Source organism: Coturnix japonica, chromosome 1, assembly GCF_001577835.2.
Source record: "Coturnix japonica isolate 7356 chromosome 1, Coturnix japonica 2.1, whole genome shotgun sequence".
Classification (NCBI taxonomy): Eukaryota; Metazoa; Chordata; class Aves; order Galliformes; family Phasianidae; genus Coturnix; species Coturnix japonica.
The window spans coordinates 70,523,501-70,536,204 of NC_029516.1; the positions used below are offsets into that span (position 1 = coordinate 70,523,501).

At 41.0% G+C, this 12,704-nt stretch overlaps 1 protein-coding gene across 1 annotated transcript in view; it reads left to right on the forward strand.

Moving 5' to 3' along the window:
- The first annotated feature begins 358 nt into the window (after positions 1 to 358).
- Positions 359 to 12,704, forward strand: part of WARS2 (tryptophanyl tRNA synthetase 2, mitochondrial) — a 41,288-nt gene continuing 28,942 nt past the window's right edge. The window contains exon 1 of the mRNA XM_015874134.2: positions 359 to 497. Coding sequence (XP_015729620.2) covers positions 444 to 497 — 54 coding nt within the window. The 5' untranslated portion in view covers positions 359 to 443. The remainder of the gene's footprint in view (positions 498 to 12,704) is intronic.

Here is a 12,704-nt window from a genome sequence, read left to right on the forward strand (position 1 = left end):
AACTCAAATTCTAATGACCTTGAAATCCAATATCTCATATCTATGATCTGTACCTTCATTCTTTAGCCTGCTATCACTGAAACCCACAAAGCTTTTGTCTTCATCTGATATATTGGTTGATAATAAGAGTATAGCGTTTCTACTTGGGTGTTGCAAAGCTTTCCCCTTGGTATTACAAACACGCAAAGTAGATACTTGATGCTTTATATTGTAGCACCGTATCAGGAAATAAACGTAAGCTACGACCTAAAGAACCGTAAAAGATACCGCTTTAACATGAAAAAAAGCGCTTTTAACCGCCTGCAGGGCCCTGCCCACAATCTGCCCCTCAGACCCTGCGCATGCGTATGTTATCCAAGCACCACACTAGGACCCCAAGCGCATGCGCCGGCCTTTCCACCCTTCAGGCCCTATTCACCCCCCCGTCCCTTTCCGCCTTCGCCATGGGGACACCGGGCGGCGCGATCCGAGCCCTGCACCGAGGGACCCTCGCTCAGGTACCGGCCTGCCAAGCCGCCCGCAGCCCGGGCCGCGAGGGGCGTTCGCAGCCTCTCAGGCTGTGAGCTCGCAGCACGGACCCTCCTCCATCAGCCCACCTTGAGGCCGGCCCTCCTCCGGGCTCGCTTTGCTCATGCGCGGGGGCAAAGGGGCGGTGCGACTTCTTCCGTCAGCCCGCCTCCAGCATGAGGGTGTGGGTTACTATGGGGTTTTTATACATGGCGGTGGGCTGTGGGAAGGGGATGAGCCTGAGAGGGTGCCCTGGTGGCATCTTGCTTACTTTGTTTGCACTCTGTCAATGGTCTGGGGTCCCTACGGCTCTGGAGTGCGGCATTGGGCCTTCCGTGTTCGGCAGAGCAATACCTCCGGTTGTCAGTGTACCCAAAGGCAACGAGTTCCTTTCTAATCCAGCACGCACATGGAATATTGGTGTCTGAGCATTACTTAGAGGATGGGTGTCAGCCCTCCCATCTTGGTATTGCACGGCTCTGGGGAAGCGTAGCAGTGCTCGACTCCAACAGAGTCTGTTTGTGAATGGGTTTTGAAGAAATTATTTCAAACTAAAAGAGGGGAGACTTAGATTGGACGCAAGGAAAAAGCTTTTTGCAATAGGTGCGGTGAGGCAATGGAATGGGTTTCCCAGAGAGGTGGTGGATATCACTCAGGGTTGGGCTGGACCTTGAGCAACCTGATGTAGCTGTAGGTGTCCCCATTCATTGCAGGGGTCTTAGACTAAGTGATCCTTAAAGGCCCCTTCCAATTCACATGATTCTATGACTCTGGGCTTAACTTTCTTAATGCATTTTGAGTGTAACCATAAGGATTTTTTTTTCCTTCCTCCTATATTAATTTGGTATATAGGAGTAACTGATTTATTTGGGAAAGGAGCAACCGATCGCATTGATCGCATTTGGAGAGATTCCCCAAGCAATCATCCAGATATACAAAAATGCATCCAATGAGCATGTAATTTGGAGACATCCTCCTCCACAAAGTTTGCCATCTATGAGCTATTTGCTTTAGCAGTCTGATTCTTTATGCAGCTTGTTGTCTGACATTACAGTGAGTGGAAGAATTAATGTATTAAAATAATCTCATGGATAATCGTGATGTTGCCTCATCTCAGGGAATATTTGTTTTCTCTTGCTGGACATTTGGCTTTTTCATGAAAATCATGTATCATTTAATCCTGACTGATATTCTGTGTGTCCAAAATGGAACACTTCATCTAGAATCGCTGTCAGGGTGGATGCATTTCAGGTTACTTGTGAGGACAAGTAGGAAAAGTGGAAGATGAAATATGACTTTCATTTTCTCATTGCTGATGCCTCTGTGGTTTTGCAGCGAGTGCATCTATTAGTCTCAATCATAAAACTGTAATTCTGAAAAATTCAAGTGAGTAACACAGTAATATACAACAAGGTTGTGTAGACTTGGTAAGTCTGAGTAAGTTACAAGTTGCAGGGATGTATGAATTATTTCTGAATTAGCATTGTTAAGGTTACACTTCAGAAATGAGAGCACATTTCAGTTGCTTATTGACACAGTTAATAGTATGCAAATACCCTTGACTGCCCTATTTTAAAAGGATTCATCTGGGAAGGCAGAATGGGATGGAAAAAAGTACCTGTTATCCCATAGAAAACTTCCACAAGTAGTATTTCACTTAGTAATTGAAGGCTTTCTATGGTTTACTGGAGGTTACTGTAGTTGAGAAATGAGGTTTTCACATATATTTTAGATTTTTGTTGTTTCAAAAATAGGTTACATGTAAGACTACCCTGAAGAGTCTTGACGTGGGATACTCCATAAGCTTGTTAGTTGTTTCCGTTCCTTTAGCTGTTTTGATTTTACATAAATCTTCCTAGGTTTGTAACGCTTCCAGTTTTGAATAGAGTGTCCCTGTAACTTGCCAAAGCAAGCAAATGCAGGTCTTGCAAAGATGCCTCAAATGAATCTTCATTTTTAGAAAAGGAACTCCAAAGCTGCATGTAAAGTAGTAAAAATGTTTATGTGTCTTTCCAACTACTGGTCATAGCTCTTTGGGATCTACTCTGTATCCTAGCAGATAACCTCTCCTGCTGTCATTCCTCTAGCAAAGGCTTCTACATAGTAGACAAACATGCTCAGAGCAGGCTTGACCTTGTGATAGCTGTTCTCTCTGACTTGAATTTCTTCTCTAGCTCTAAGCAGCTCATCAGGATTCTTATCACCTGTTTGCTGTTATCTAATTTACATGTGGTTTCTGTGCGAGAATGTACTTCCTTCGTATTACCCTTTAAATCTTTTAATTTAAAAGCCAAGAAGCTCAAAGTTAGTGCTGTGTTACTATTTGTCCCCAGACACTCCCTCAAACAGCAGTGGAATTTTAAATTGCTTTTCTGTTTTCAAATTTGCAAGCCTAGTATGCTGTAGGCTTTTGTCATTTTCCTCTCACTATAAGTGCCCTCTTATGGCTATCTGGATTGAATTGCACTCTATTATGAAGGAAGAAAAACTGTCTTCCTAATTTATGCTGTTCCTATTGCCAGACTTCGGTGTAGTTCAACTATTGACAGCTTGGAATGCAACATGTATTTGCTGTGTGCTAATGAAGAATGTTCAAATTTGAAGCTGGAAATGTGTTTGTCTTCAAGTTTCAGCAGTATGTACTTATTGTCGCCCTTAAAGATTTGATGTTTTAAGCATTTGGCAGTCCAGTCATAGTTATTAGAAAATACAATTTCTGTGATTTCAGCTGTGTTTCTCTGGAGTGTGCAGTTCATCAGGCTGGATTTATCTGGCTGTGGAACAATTTCCCAACCTAGTATATATTTCTATGTATTTCTACTACGCAACTAGAATATGCAACTAGTATATGTGGCTAAGAAGAAAATACCATATGTTGCAAAGACTAATTATATTTTGAGTAGCTTGAACTCTAAGGCCTTTTCAAATCCCTTGATTTACTCTTCATCACTGAGAAGTCATTTCATCAAGGTTGTTTCTTTGATAAGGTGCTCTTGAAAATAGTAACTAACAGCTACATCAAGGAATTACAGGTAAAATTCTTAGAAATCCAAATAGACGGTTGCTAGGAAAATTTAATGTAAGGTAAGTCAGTCAGGTGTTGGTGTATGACCACATATCACATGAAGTAGCAGAGATTTAGTCCTATCAGCAAAGCTCTAGTTGTTGCTATCAATGTGTGTGCAAAATCGCATCAAATCAAAAGAAATGGCCAATGGATCAAATCTAAGAGGATCTTTAGACCTTCATTCCTAACCATAATGGCTATTGATGAAAAAAAATTGAAGTATGTGAATGACATAAGCATATGAACTGTATGCATACTTAGGGAAGAAGGTCTCATTGGTCAACGGTACTGCCAATGCCTGTGGCTAATTGACAATATTTTTGTACAGGTGTGAACTTAAGCCATTGAACAGTTCTCTCTTTTATTCCCTATATCCCACAGTGGCCTTCTAATTTACTCAGAGATAAGTCCAGTACGTGTTGTACATGACTCCTTCATGTACTGGCACCATTTGACATTTTGATCTACGTTAATCTTGCTACAGAGTGTGTTTGAAACATAGAATTTAATGCTGATGTTAACTAGCAAAGTCGAAGAGTTAGTTGGTCTTGCTTTTAATTATAGGTTCTCATGCTTCAGTAGCTGGCATTCCAGGCTCTCAGCTGGATTTATAGAATCACAGAATGGTTTAGACTGAAAAGGACCTTAGAGCCCATCCAATTCCACTGCCCTGCCACTGATTAGATCAGGAACTAAAATGCCTTTTTTCAGATCACAGATTTTATCTTTAATATTTTTATCTATAGCACCATACGGGTTATAGAGAAAGGCAGTAACTGAAATCACCACATTCTCTTTGAGGGCATGAAAGATTGAATTCAAAACTGAAGTGTGATACAGCATAATTTTTAATATCATTCAGAATTTTTCGGAATGAAATGCAGTCTATTTAAAGGCATTCCCATCTTGAATTTGTTGCTGTCACAAAGGGTTCGCTTATCCATTGAGGAAATTAGTCCCCAGATGCATGTAACAAGCTGTACTTGCACACAGGTTACTGCAGCAGATCAGCTTCAGAACAAAGAACTTCTTCAAAGAAGAAGTTGTACTTAGGTTGATGGATGAGTGGAGAGCTGAAGTGCCCACCTTGGTTTTGTGGTTGTGACGGTCCCTGGTGTAGCATCTGTTTCTTCTGGAAGCCTGGAGGCAGTGAAGTGCTTTTGATTGAGAAAAAGAGTAGTAAATGCCCATGCTGTATCCTGGAGTCCAGTATGAGGTTGTTCAATATGTTGTGATCTATGGGGTTATTGGAAAGATCTAAGAGACCCGAGGATTGCCTTCCAAATAGAAGTTATTCTATGTGGACTCTTGCACAGCAATCGCTACTTTTTCCAGTCTTATTTCCCATTTTCCTGACTTGTAAACTGTTGATTGTTGCTGATGGGCACAGATATATGGAGTTCAGTTACTCAGTTTCTCCTAAAACCACCTGGATTTAGCAACATGTTTCAACCTCTGGTTTAAATCTTTAGCATCTCTTATCCCATTTGGAAAGGAAGTCTTTCCTAATCATTTGTACTTATTTTAATCAATAGGTAGCTTGTACTGAATCTCCCTGTGTTCAGTTTTGGGCACCTCAGTACAAAAAGGATCTGGAGGTACTGGAGCAGGTCCAGAGAAGGGCAGTGAGGCTTGTGAAGGGCTTGGAAAATCAGCCCTATGAGGAGATGCTGATGGAGATGGGGCTGTTTAGTCTGGGGAAAAGGAGGCTGAGGGGAGACCTTATTGCTCTCTTCTGGTGTCTGAAAGGTGCTCATAGTGAGAGTGGGGCAGGTCTCTTCTCACTGCTGACAGGATGATGGGAAATGGCCTCAAGTTGCACCAGGGTACATTTATTTTGGATGTTAGGAAACACTTCTTTACAGAAAAGGTAGTTAAGCACTGGAATAGGTTCCCCAGGAAGGTGGTTGAGTCGCTGTCCCTGGATGTGTTTAAGAGCCATTTGGATGTGGTGCTCAGAGATGATTTAGCAGAGGGTTGTTAGAGTTAGGGTACTATGGTTAGGCTGCGGTTGGACTTGATATTTAACATCTTTTCCAACCTGCGTGATTCTATGATTCTAGGAAAACTAACTTATCTTTCAGATAGTATTGGAAGTGTTCTGTCTGCTAGAGTGAAATATTGAGGTTGTGTGCCATTTTCAGAGTGAAGGGAAGTTGGTATGCAATGAGCATTTTTTGGGTCTACACTGGATTGGAGAGAACTCAGATTTCCACACAAAGCTATTAGGAATATCAATTGTAGAGAGACTTTTCCTAATTTGCCTTGCTTAATTCTTTGTCTGTAGTAGATTTGGCTACTGTTATAGCTGCACAGGAGAGAGCCCCCCATTGTAGACAGAAATGAAGGATCTTTGAGGAGTGAACAGGCCCTATTCATTTCCAGAATGGAGTTCTAGCAACAAAGTCTGGCAAATGTAGAATGTTTTAGCAGGAAACGGCCCTTTATTCTTGTGTCTTGGCAGAGCTTGGGTTGAGTCCCACCATTCTTTCCCCCTCTGGCTCTTGCTTTGAGTCTCTTGTTTTTGTTTTATTTTCTCTTGAGAGACTTCTGTTTTTATTAACTTGTTTTTGCAGAGTGACTTTAATGAAAGATGCTACACTGGCAGTCCTGGATGTTGAAGTTGTGCATAAATTTTTCTGGTGTATATTGGACGAATGTTTCATTAATTATACAGCCTGTGGTGGATCACCTCTGTCTCTAGATCACAAACAGGGTATCTTATTTTAATGCTGTTTCTTTGGTGGATAGAATTTCCATTTACTAATAGGGCAAGTGCAGTTCTAGACCTTCAACAATTACTTTTTCCATGACACAAGCTGTGGTTTATCCTGGGACTCTAGGGTTCGATGAACAAACATTTTTGTGGAGTGAAATCAAATTACAGCAGATTCAGATGCTGAAGAAAAGTCCAAAACATTAAGTCAGTTAAGTCACCTTAGATTTGCTTATTTATTTACTGACTTCCACAGCTTGGAGCTGTCATAGGCAGTGCAGAGTTTAAAGCTGACCTCATAGATTCAGTGATGTCTGCATGATGTCTGAATAAAGAGATAGTGTTATGTGCATAGACTACTGAGAGAGGTTTTCTCACGTACTGTAGATTGCACATGGGTTATGGTGTGACAAACTACCAGTGTGATGATTATACCTTGGTCTTCGTAGTGTTATCCTCACAGTTTAGACACTTAAGTGTTGATCTTGCTTGAAAGGCTGTTGCCAGCCTTCAGAAAATTTGAGTTTCTAGTATCTTCACAACTTCTCCTTTTGCCAGGTGTGTAGTTTGACATTTGCCATGTAGCCGTGCCTTGGAAACAATATTTCAACATCTTCATGTTGGTAGGACTCAAGACTTCCAAGCCATCTCATCAAAGATTCACATAACAACTATTTCAGATGCTTTTTTTTTCTTAATATTTCTGGCAGCAAGACTGCTAAATGGCCTGATTTGAGCTTATACAACAGCAGAAACAGCTCTTTCAGGGATTCTTCCTTAATCCTAGAAGGTCTCATGGGCATTCTATTTTCTGCTAACCAGCATTGCTTTTTACATTAACATCAGCAAAGAATTACAGGGAGTTACAAACTTTTGATGACAGAACCACATTATTCTATCCTTCCTAAACGTAATCTTTTTATAGCCACATCAAAGTTCCTTTCAAAGGTGGTCTTTGACTTCTGCTTGAATTGGGTTATCCATTTACAAATATTTTTCTTGAAATCACATACTTGCCAAGATGTGGAAAGACTTTAGTTAATAGGCATCCATAGGGTGCTTTCCTTTTGCATGGAAGAACAAAACAGATTCAGACATTTCAAAGCCTCTTTGTTGCTTATGCAAGGGGAATGAAGGGTTCAGCCCCCTGAATTCCTAGCCGAATCTCATTTTGCATCTCTGCTGGCAACAAATTAGCCCATATAATTGCTACCACCAAGGATGCGTACACTTCTTATTCTCTATACATTTATACCGTTGTTTTCTTTGTTCTGTGTTAAGAATATATCCACATTTGACATCGCTGTGGAGTTAAAGCAATGTCAGCACTTTGCGTATTCATCAAGCATTGAGCCAGGTCAGAACAACCAAAGGTGGCATCTCTCTTTAGAGCATCTTTTTTACGATTGGCCATGAAATGTGGGTTGTAAGTCTGTGGTAGGATACATACAAGAACTCGAAGAAGTGTTACACATCTCTGGGATATCTGCAGTACAAACAGTCTACTTAATTTACACTGATGTACAAAGAGTATGTTTGAATTGGAGAGTTGGTAATTTGTTTGGTTTCCTATGGGCCAGTTTGAGCAGTGCATTTTAAGTTAGTGGGGGAGGTCACATCTTTAAAACAAAGGGGTGTCACGCAGACTTGGGGATCTTTGCACTTGATGTTTCTGGGCTCATGGTGCATCACAAGTTGGACTGTGACTACAGTATTCTGCAGCATGGATGGTGTGTGCTGCAGCTATTCTGATCTCAAAGGCTATGTCATGCAAACTTCTATGTGCTGTTGTACTGCTACAAGTCTTTTTTTCTATTGCTTTTGTTTTACATTCTTTAAATGGTTCATTTTAGGTTGGATGTTAGGGGGAAGTTCTTCACTAGGAGAGTGGTTAGGTCCTGGAACAGGCTGCCCAGGGAGGTTGTGGATGCCCCGTCCTTGGAGGTGTTCAAGACCAGGTTGGACGGGGCCCTGGGCAACCTGATCTAGTAAAGGTGTATGTTTGGTGGCCCTGCCAGGCAGGGGGGTTGGAACTACATGATCCTTGAGGTCCCTTCCAACCCGGGTCATTCTGTGATTCTGTGATTCTGTGATGACCAAGGGCAGACTGTTTTTTAAACAGTATTTGATTGTACTAGTGACAAAAAAATGCTAGTGCACATTGGATGTCAGTCCTTTAAGTGATCAGATGGTTTTAAGCCATTTGGATACTACTGTGATCAAAACCATAAAACTTCTCAGTTTTCCCTGAGAGGGAAGCATTTAGTTATGGGGATATTCTTTAGCTTTTTTCTTTGTAAGACTGCAATGGTTTTAATAATTAAAATGGTTTTGTCTATTAAAAGCAGATCAACATTTCATATATCTAATAGCCTGTATTTATAAATACAATATGACCTTTCATTTTGATTATGATGCCTGTCTCTTACAGCAAGTCAAGTGTTAATTCTTAACTGGTTGTTATCACTTTTATTCTATTAAAGCAGCACACATTTCTGAATACGAGTGTCTGTTAGACTACAAGCAGTAAATGTTAACTGGTATTTGGCATCTTGCAACAACACACAGTGTTTTTTCAAGGCATTTCAGTGTTTTGCTGCTACTTGTGACAAGCCCTTAATTCTCAAGCTTTGTTAAATGTGAGTAGAAAGACTTAAAGCTTGAACTACCATGATATTTAGCCTATCTAAGTAGAACTCCCTAGCTCCTTCGTCATTAAACTTCAACATTCACCATCTCTATATAAAATAGGAGGATTGTAAGAGATCACCTAGAAGTGATTTGGGGTTTCTTCTGGATCAAAATTAAAATGAGCTGCCCCTGCATTTTTATCAACATACCTCGTGTAGTATTGAATTTTTCTTACTACAACTTAAGCTCATTTTTTTCTCATCCTATTAACCATGATCCCGAAAGTAATATGTTTAATACTGCATATTCAGGGCTTGTTTAAGATCTTGTCTACCTTTGTTCTTCCTTCCATTAAACCTCAGTTCTTTTAAGCTTTCCTCCTTAGTCTTATTTCTGAGGTCTCTCGTTAGACTTGATCGCAATGATGTGGCCTTATTTATTTATTTTTTCTGATTGTCAGCAAGTTGAATCTGAGTCAGCAGTGTGCCCTGGCAGCCTGAAGGGCCAACTATACCCTGCAGTGCATTAGGCCCAGCACTGTTAGCTGGGCAGGGGAAGTGATTGTCCCAGTCTGTGCTGCGCAGCCTCACTTAAGCACTGAGTGCAGCTTTGGGTATCACAACATAAGAAGGACATAAAATTATTAGAAAGCATCCAGAGGAGTTGTAGGGCACAGAACCCAAAGAAATAGGACTATAATCAAGCATTGTCCTTGCTGAGGAAGACTTTGAGGGTGAGATTGGTGACAGCAGTTGGTGATGTAACCAACGTACACTGAGCCAATTGCTCATAGAACTTTCCTGTTCTGCCATTGACAAACTCCATTTCTTATCCTCAGACCTCCATGGCCAGCTCTTCTGTAGGCTCAGCATCCCCCCAGCAGGAGTTTGTGTCACCTGCTGAACTCGATGCTGGAGGGAAGGCTCTCTGAGTGCCCTGGGCCCAGATGTACCCGCTGTGGAGCAGCGGTGGGAGCTGTGCTGTGGGCAGTCAGTCCTTGTGCCTGCCAGTACAGCTGCTGCGAGCACGTTGAGCGGCACGTGGGGCTCATAAAGGCAAATGGGAGAATATGGCTGTGGGACCCAGCGTACCACATGAAAGGATCTCTTTGCTTAGTCATCTTTAACGAGGCAGCATGAGAGGGCAGCCTAACCCCAACGCAGTTACGCTGCACTCTTTTGCTAGCCCTAGAGGGCAGAGTTAAATTTATGGAGTGGGGTTAGTTTATGCTGTAAATGTTTCTCCATTAAATGTGTTTCTCATTTTAAATATAAATATTAAAATCTTGCTTGTGTTTAAATATAAATACGTTTGACATTCACGAAAAGGGTACCAGGCAGTGCTCTTTAAATCTTAAATTTGTTCGGTTTCTGAGCGCTGATTTAATCCCTTCTTAGAAGATACTCATCTGAAAAACTTGGCCTGGCATAAATATGTTTTCTTTCTGATTTAGTGTTAGCTCTTTAATCCCTGATTTTAAGAATTAAGCATGATGAAATGGCATTTGTACCGGATGAATTTGATGTATTGCATTAAGAGATCGAGATAAATACGTTTTAACAGCTTCTGCACCACGCTTGCGGAGAAGTAATTGCTTAAGAGGCAATAAACCAAGAAAAGCCTGTAGTATGTAGAAGTTGTAAGGCTCCCATTTTAATTTTTTTTTCCTATCTCTAATAACATTAACACTTAAATTGACCCAATTAGGTTTTAAAATATATGTTTTAACCAGTAAAATCCGACTCTTCTGGGTCCCCCTGCTTTTTGCTGCCTAATAGCTGGCTGTAGACAGGTTGTTGCAATGCCAAGATTAACAGGCTGGTGTATCGCTTCAGAAACGAGAGCTTTGAAGTTGCAAAGTATTAATGAGAGGAATAAAAAATCCTAGACAGATGCAAGAGTTGCAGTAGTTGGGAACTTGTGTCAGCCAAAAGAATTTCTTTTGTCTCCGAGGCCGAGGCAAGCTTTTCATTTTTGTTTCTTTTCCTCCTTTTTGATCCCTGTTGGGAGGATCTTCATGTTTGAAATTTGGAAATACCTAATTTGTGTGTTTTTACTCGCGTCTGCGTTTACTTAATACCGCTCTTTCTTCCCTCTGACTTTCACGTTTGCTTTTCCTCTGCCAACTTTGAACTTGCTTCAGCTCAGGAGAATGAGAGCTAAATGAACCGCCGCGGATAAAACTATAACAAGAAGAGCAACGTCTGCGAGTGATCCTTTGCTGTTTCCTGAGTCGTTCCAGCCTCATTAATCAGTGCTCGGCGCTGAGGCGGCTGTGTAGCGTGTTATGTCGCCGGCACAGCAGCTTCTCCGTCCCTTTCCCCCACCCCCTGCGTGCCTACCCAGTGGGGAAAACTAGAGAGGGAAGCCATCAATCTTGCCTGTCGTTTGTGTCAGCAGTGATTCTCCTCTCCACTTCCTGTTCTTGCCGTCCTGCCCACCACCTGTGTTTAGAATTAGCTCGGATGCTCTGGGCTGCGCTTGGCTCTTCACCTGTTCTGCCCCGACAGCGTGGCTATCAAAATAAAGCAGGGGGCTAAATGCTATAGCATGTGAATGGACACCATTCACAGCAGGGTGGGTTGCAGAGGGATTTCTGTTGCAGCTGTTGTTGTATTACAGCTATTGTAATGCTACCATTGTCTTCTGTGATAGTGAAGTTTATAGGCCTGAAATCTCTTGCTTCTGTTTCAGCTCAAAGGTGAGCTTGTGAGCAGATTTTTTTTTTTTAATTAAACTAAATAGAAAATATTTATTAAATACATTATATAGCTACAGAGGTGTATCTCCCATCAGTTGGCATGCTAGGCTTTATGAATAGAGACTAAAGAAATCAGTTACTTAAAAACTTTGTCCTTACCTTCAGTTACCTGGAGTGAACAATTAGCAGAAGATTCTTGAGGAGTTGATTTGTATCTCTCTACATCTGGCCAGTCAGGGGTCCTGAGGATGTCCATCTCCCCCCTCATTGAGTACCAGTGGACTGAAAAGCTGAGATGTATTGCCTCCATTGTTCTGGGTTGGAAATAATGTCATAATCTTACGGTCTGTTGTATTTCCCTATACTGAATGAAAAGGAGAAAGCAGTCCTATCGACAGCTTTCTCTTATCTCCTTGAATGGATACTAGCTTTTTCAGCTTTTAAAAATAAGGAAAAGGTGAAAGTAACATGAGCTTTCCTTATCATTGTAGCTGTGTCCTCATCTGATGTCATTTCAAGTGTGCGATGGCAATATTTATGTGGACTTGTAAAGAAGCGAGTCTTAACCCATGTGAATGCTTTTACTTGATTTTATTGCGTAACTCCTTTGAGAAGCAGATGAACTGATTCTATGTTAACTATGAGAAGTTATGACTGATTCTACAGCATGTGCGAGAAGAAATTGTCTGTTGACCATGCCAGATAGGTATATCTAACTTCAGTCCAGCTCTCTTAGAATTCCTCAAGCTAAACCTGACAGGTGTAGCCAAGATAGTAAGAATTAGCTTACAAAAATTTTGTTCATCTGCTTGAATCTTTTCAGTTTGATTCTCAGCACTTTCACAGGCTTGAATTGTTTTCTTCTTTCAGATGGGTGCAGTTTGAGGCTTCCCAATCAGTAATTCCATCATTAAACCACTGGATTTTGTGTCCGTGCTTTGTACGATGACAGTTCATGTTTGTCTGGGTCTTATCCTGAGCAATTAAAAAAATAATAATAAATTCTTCCTGGTGGAGGATCTTAAAAATAATAAGTAAAAAAAAAAAAAAAAAAAATTAAATCAAATTAAAACACATAAATT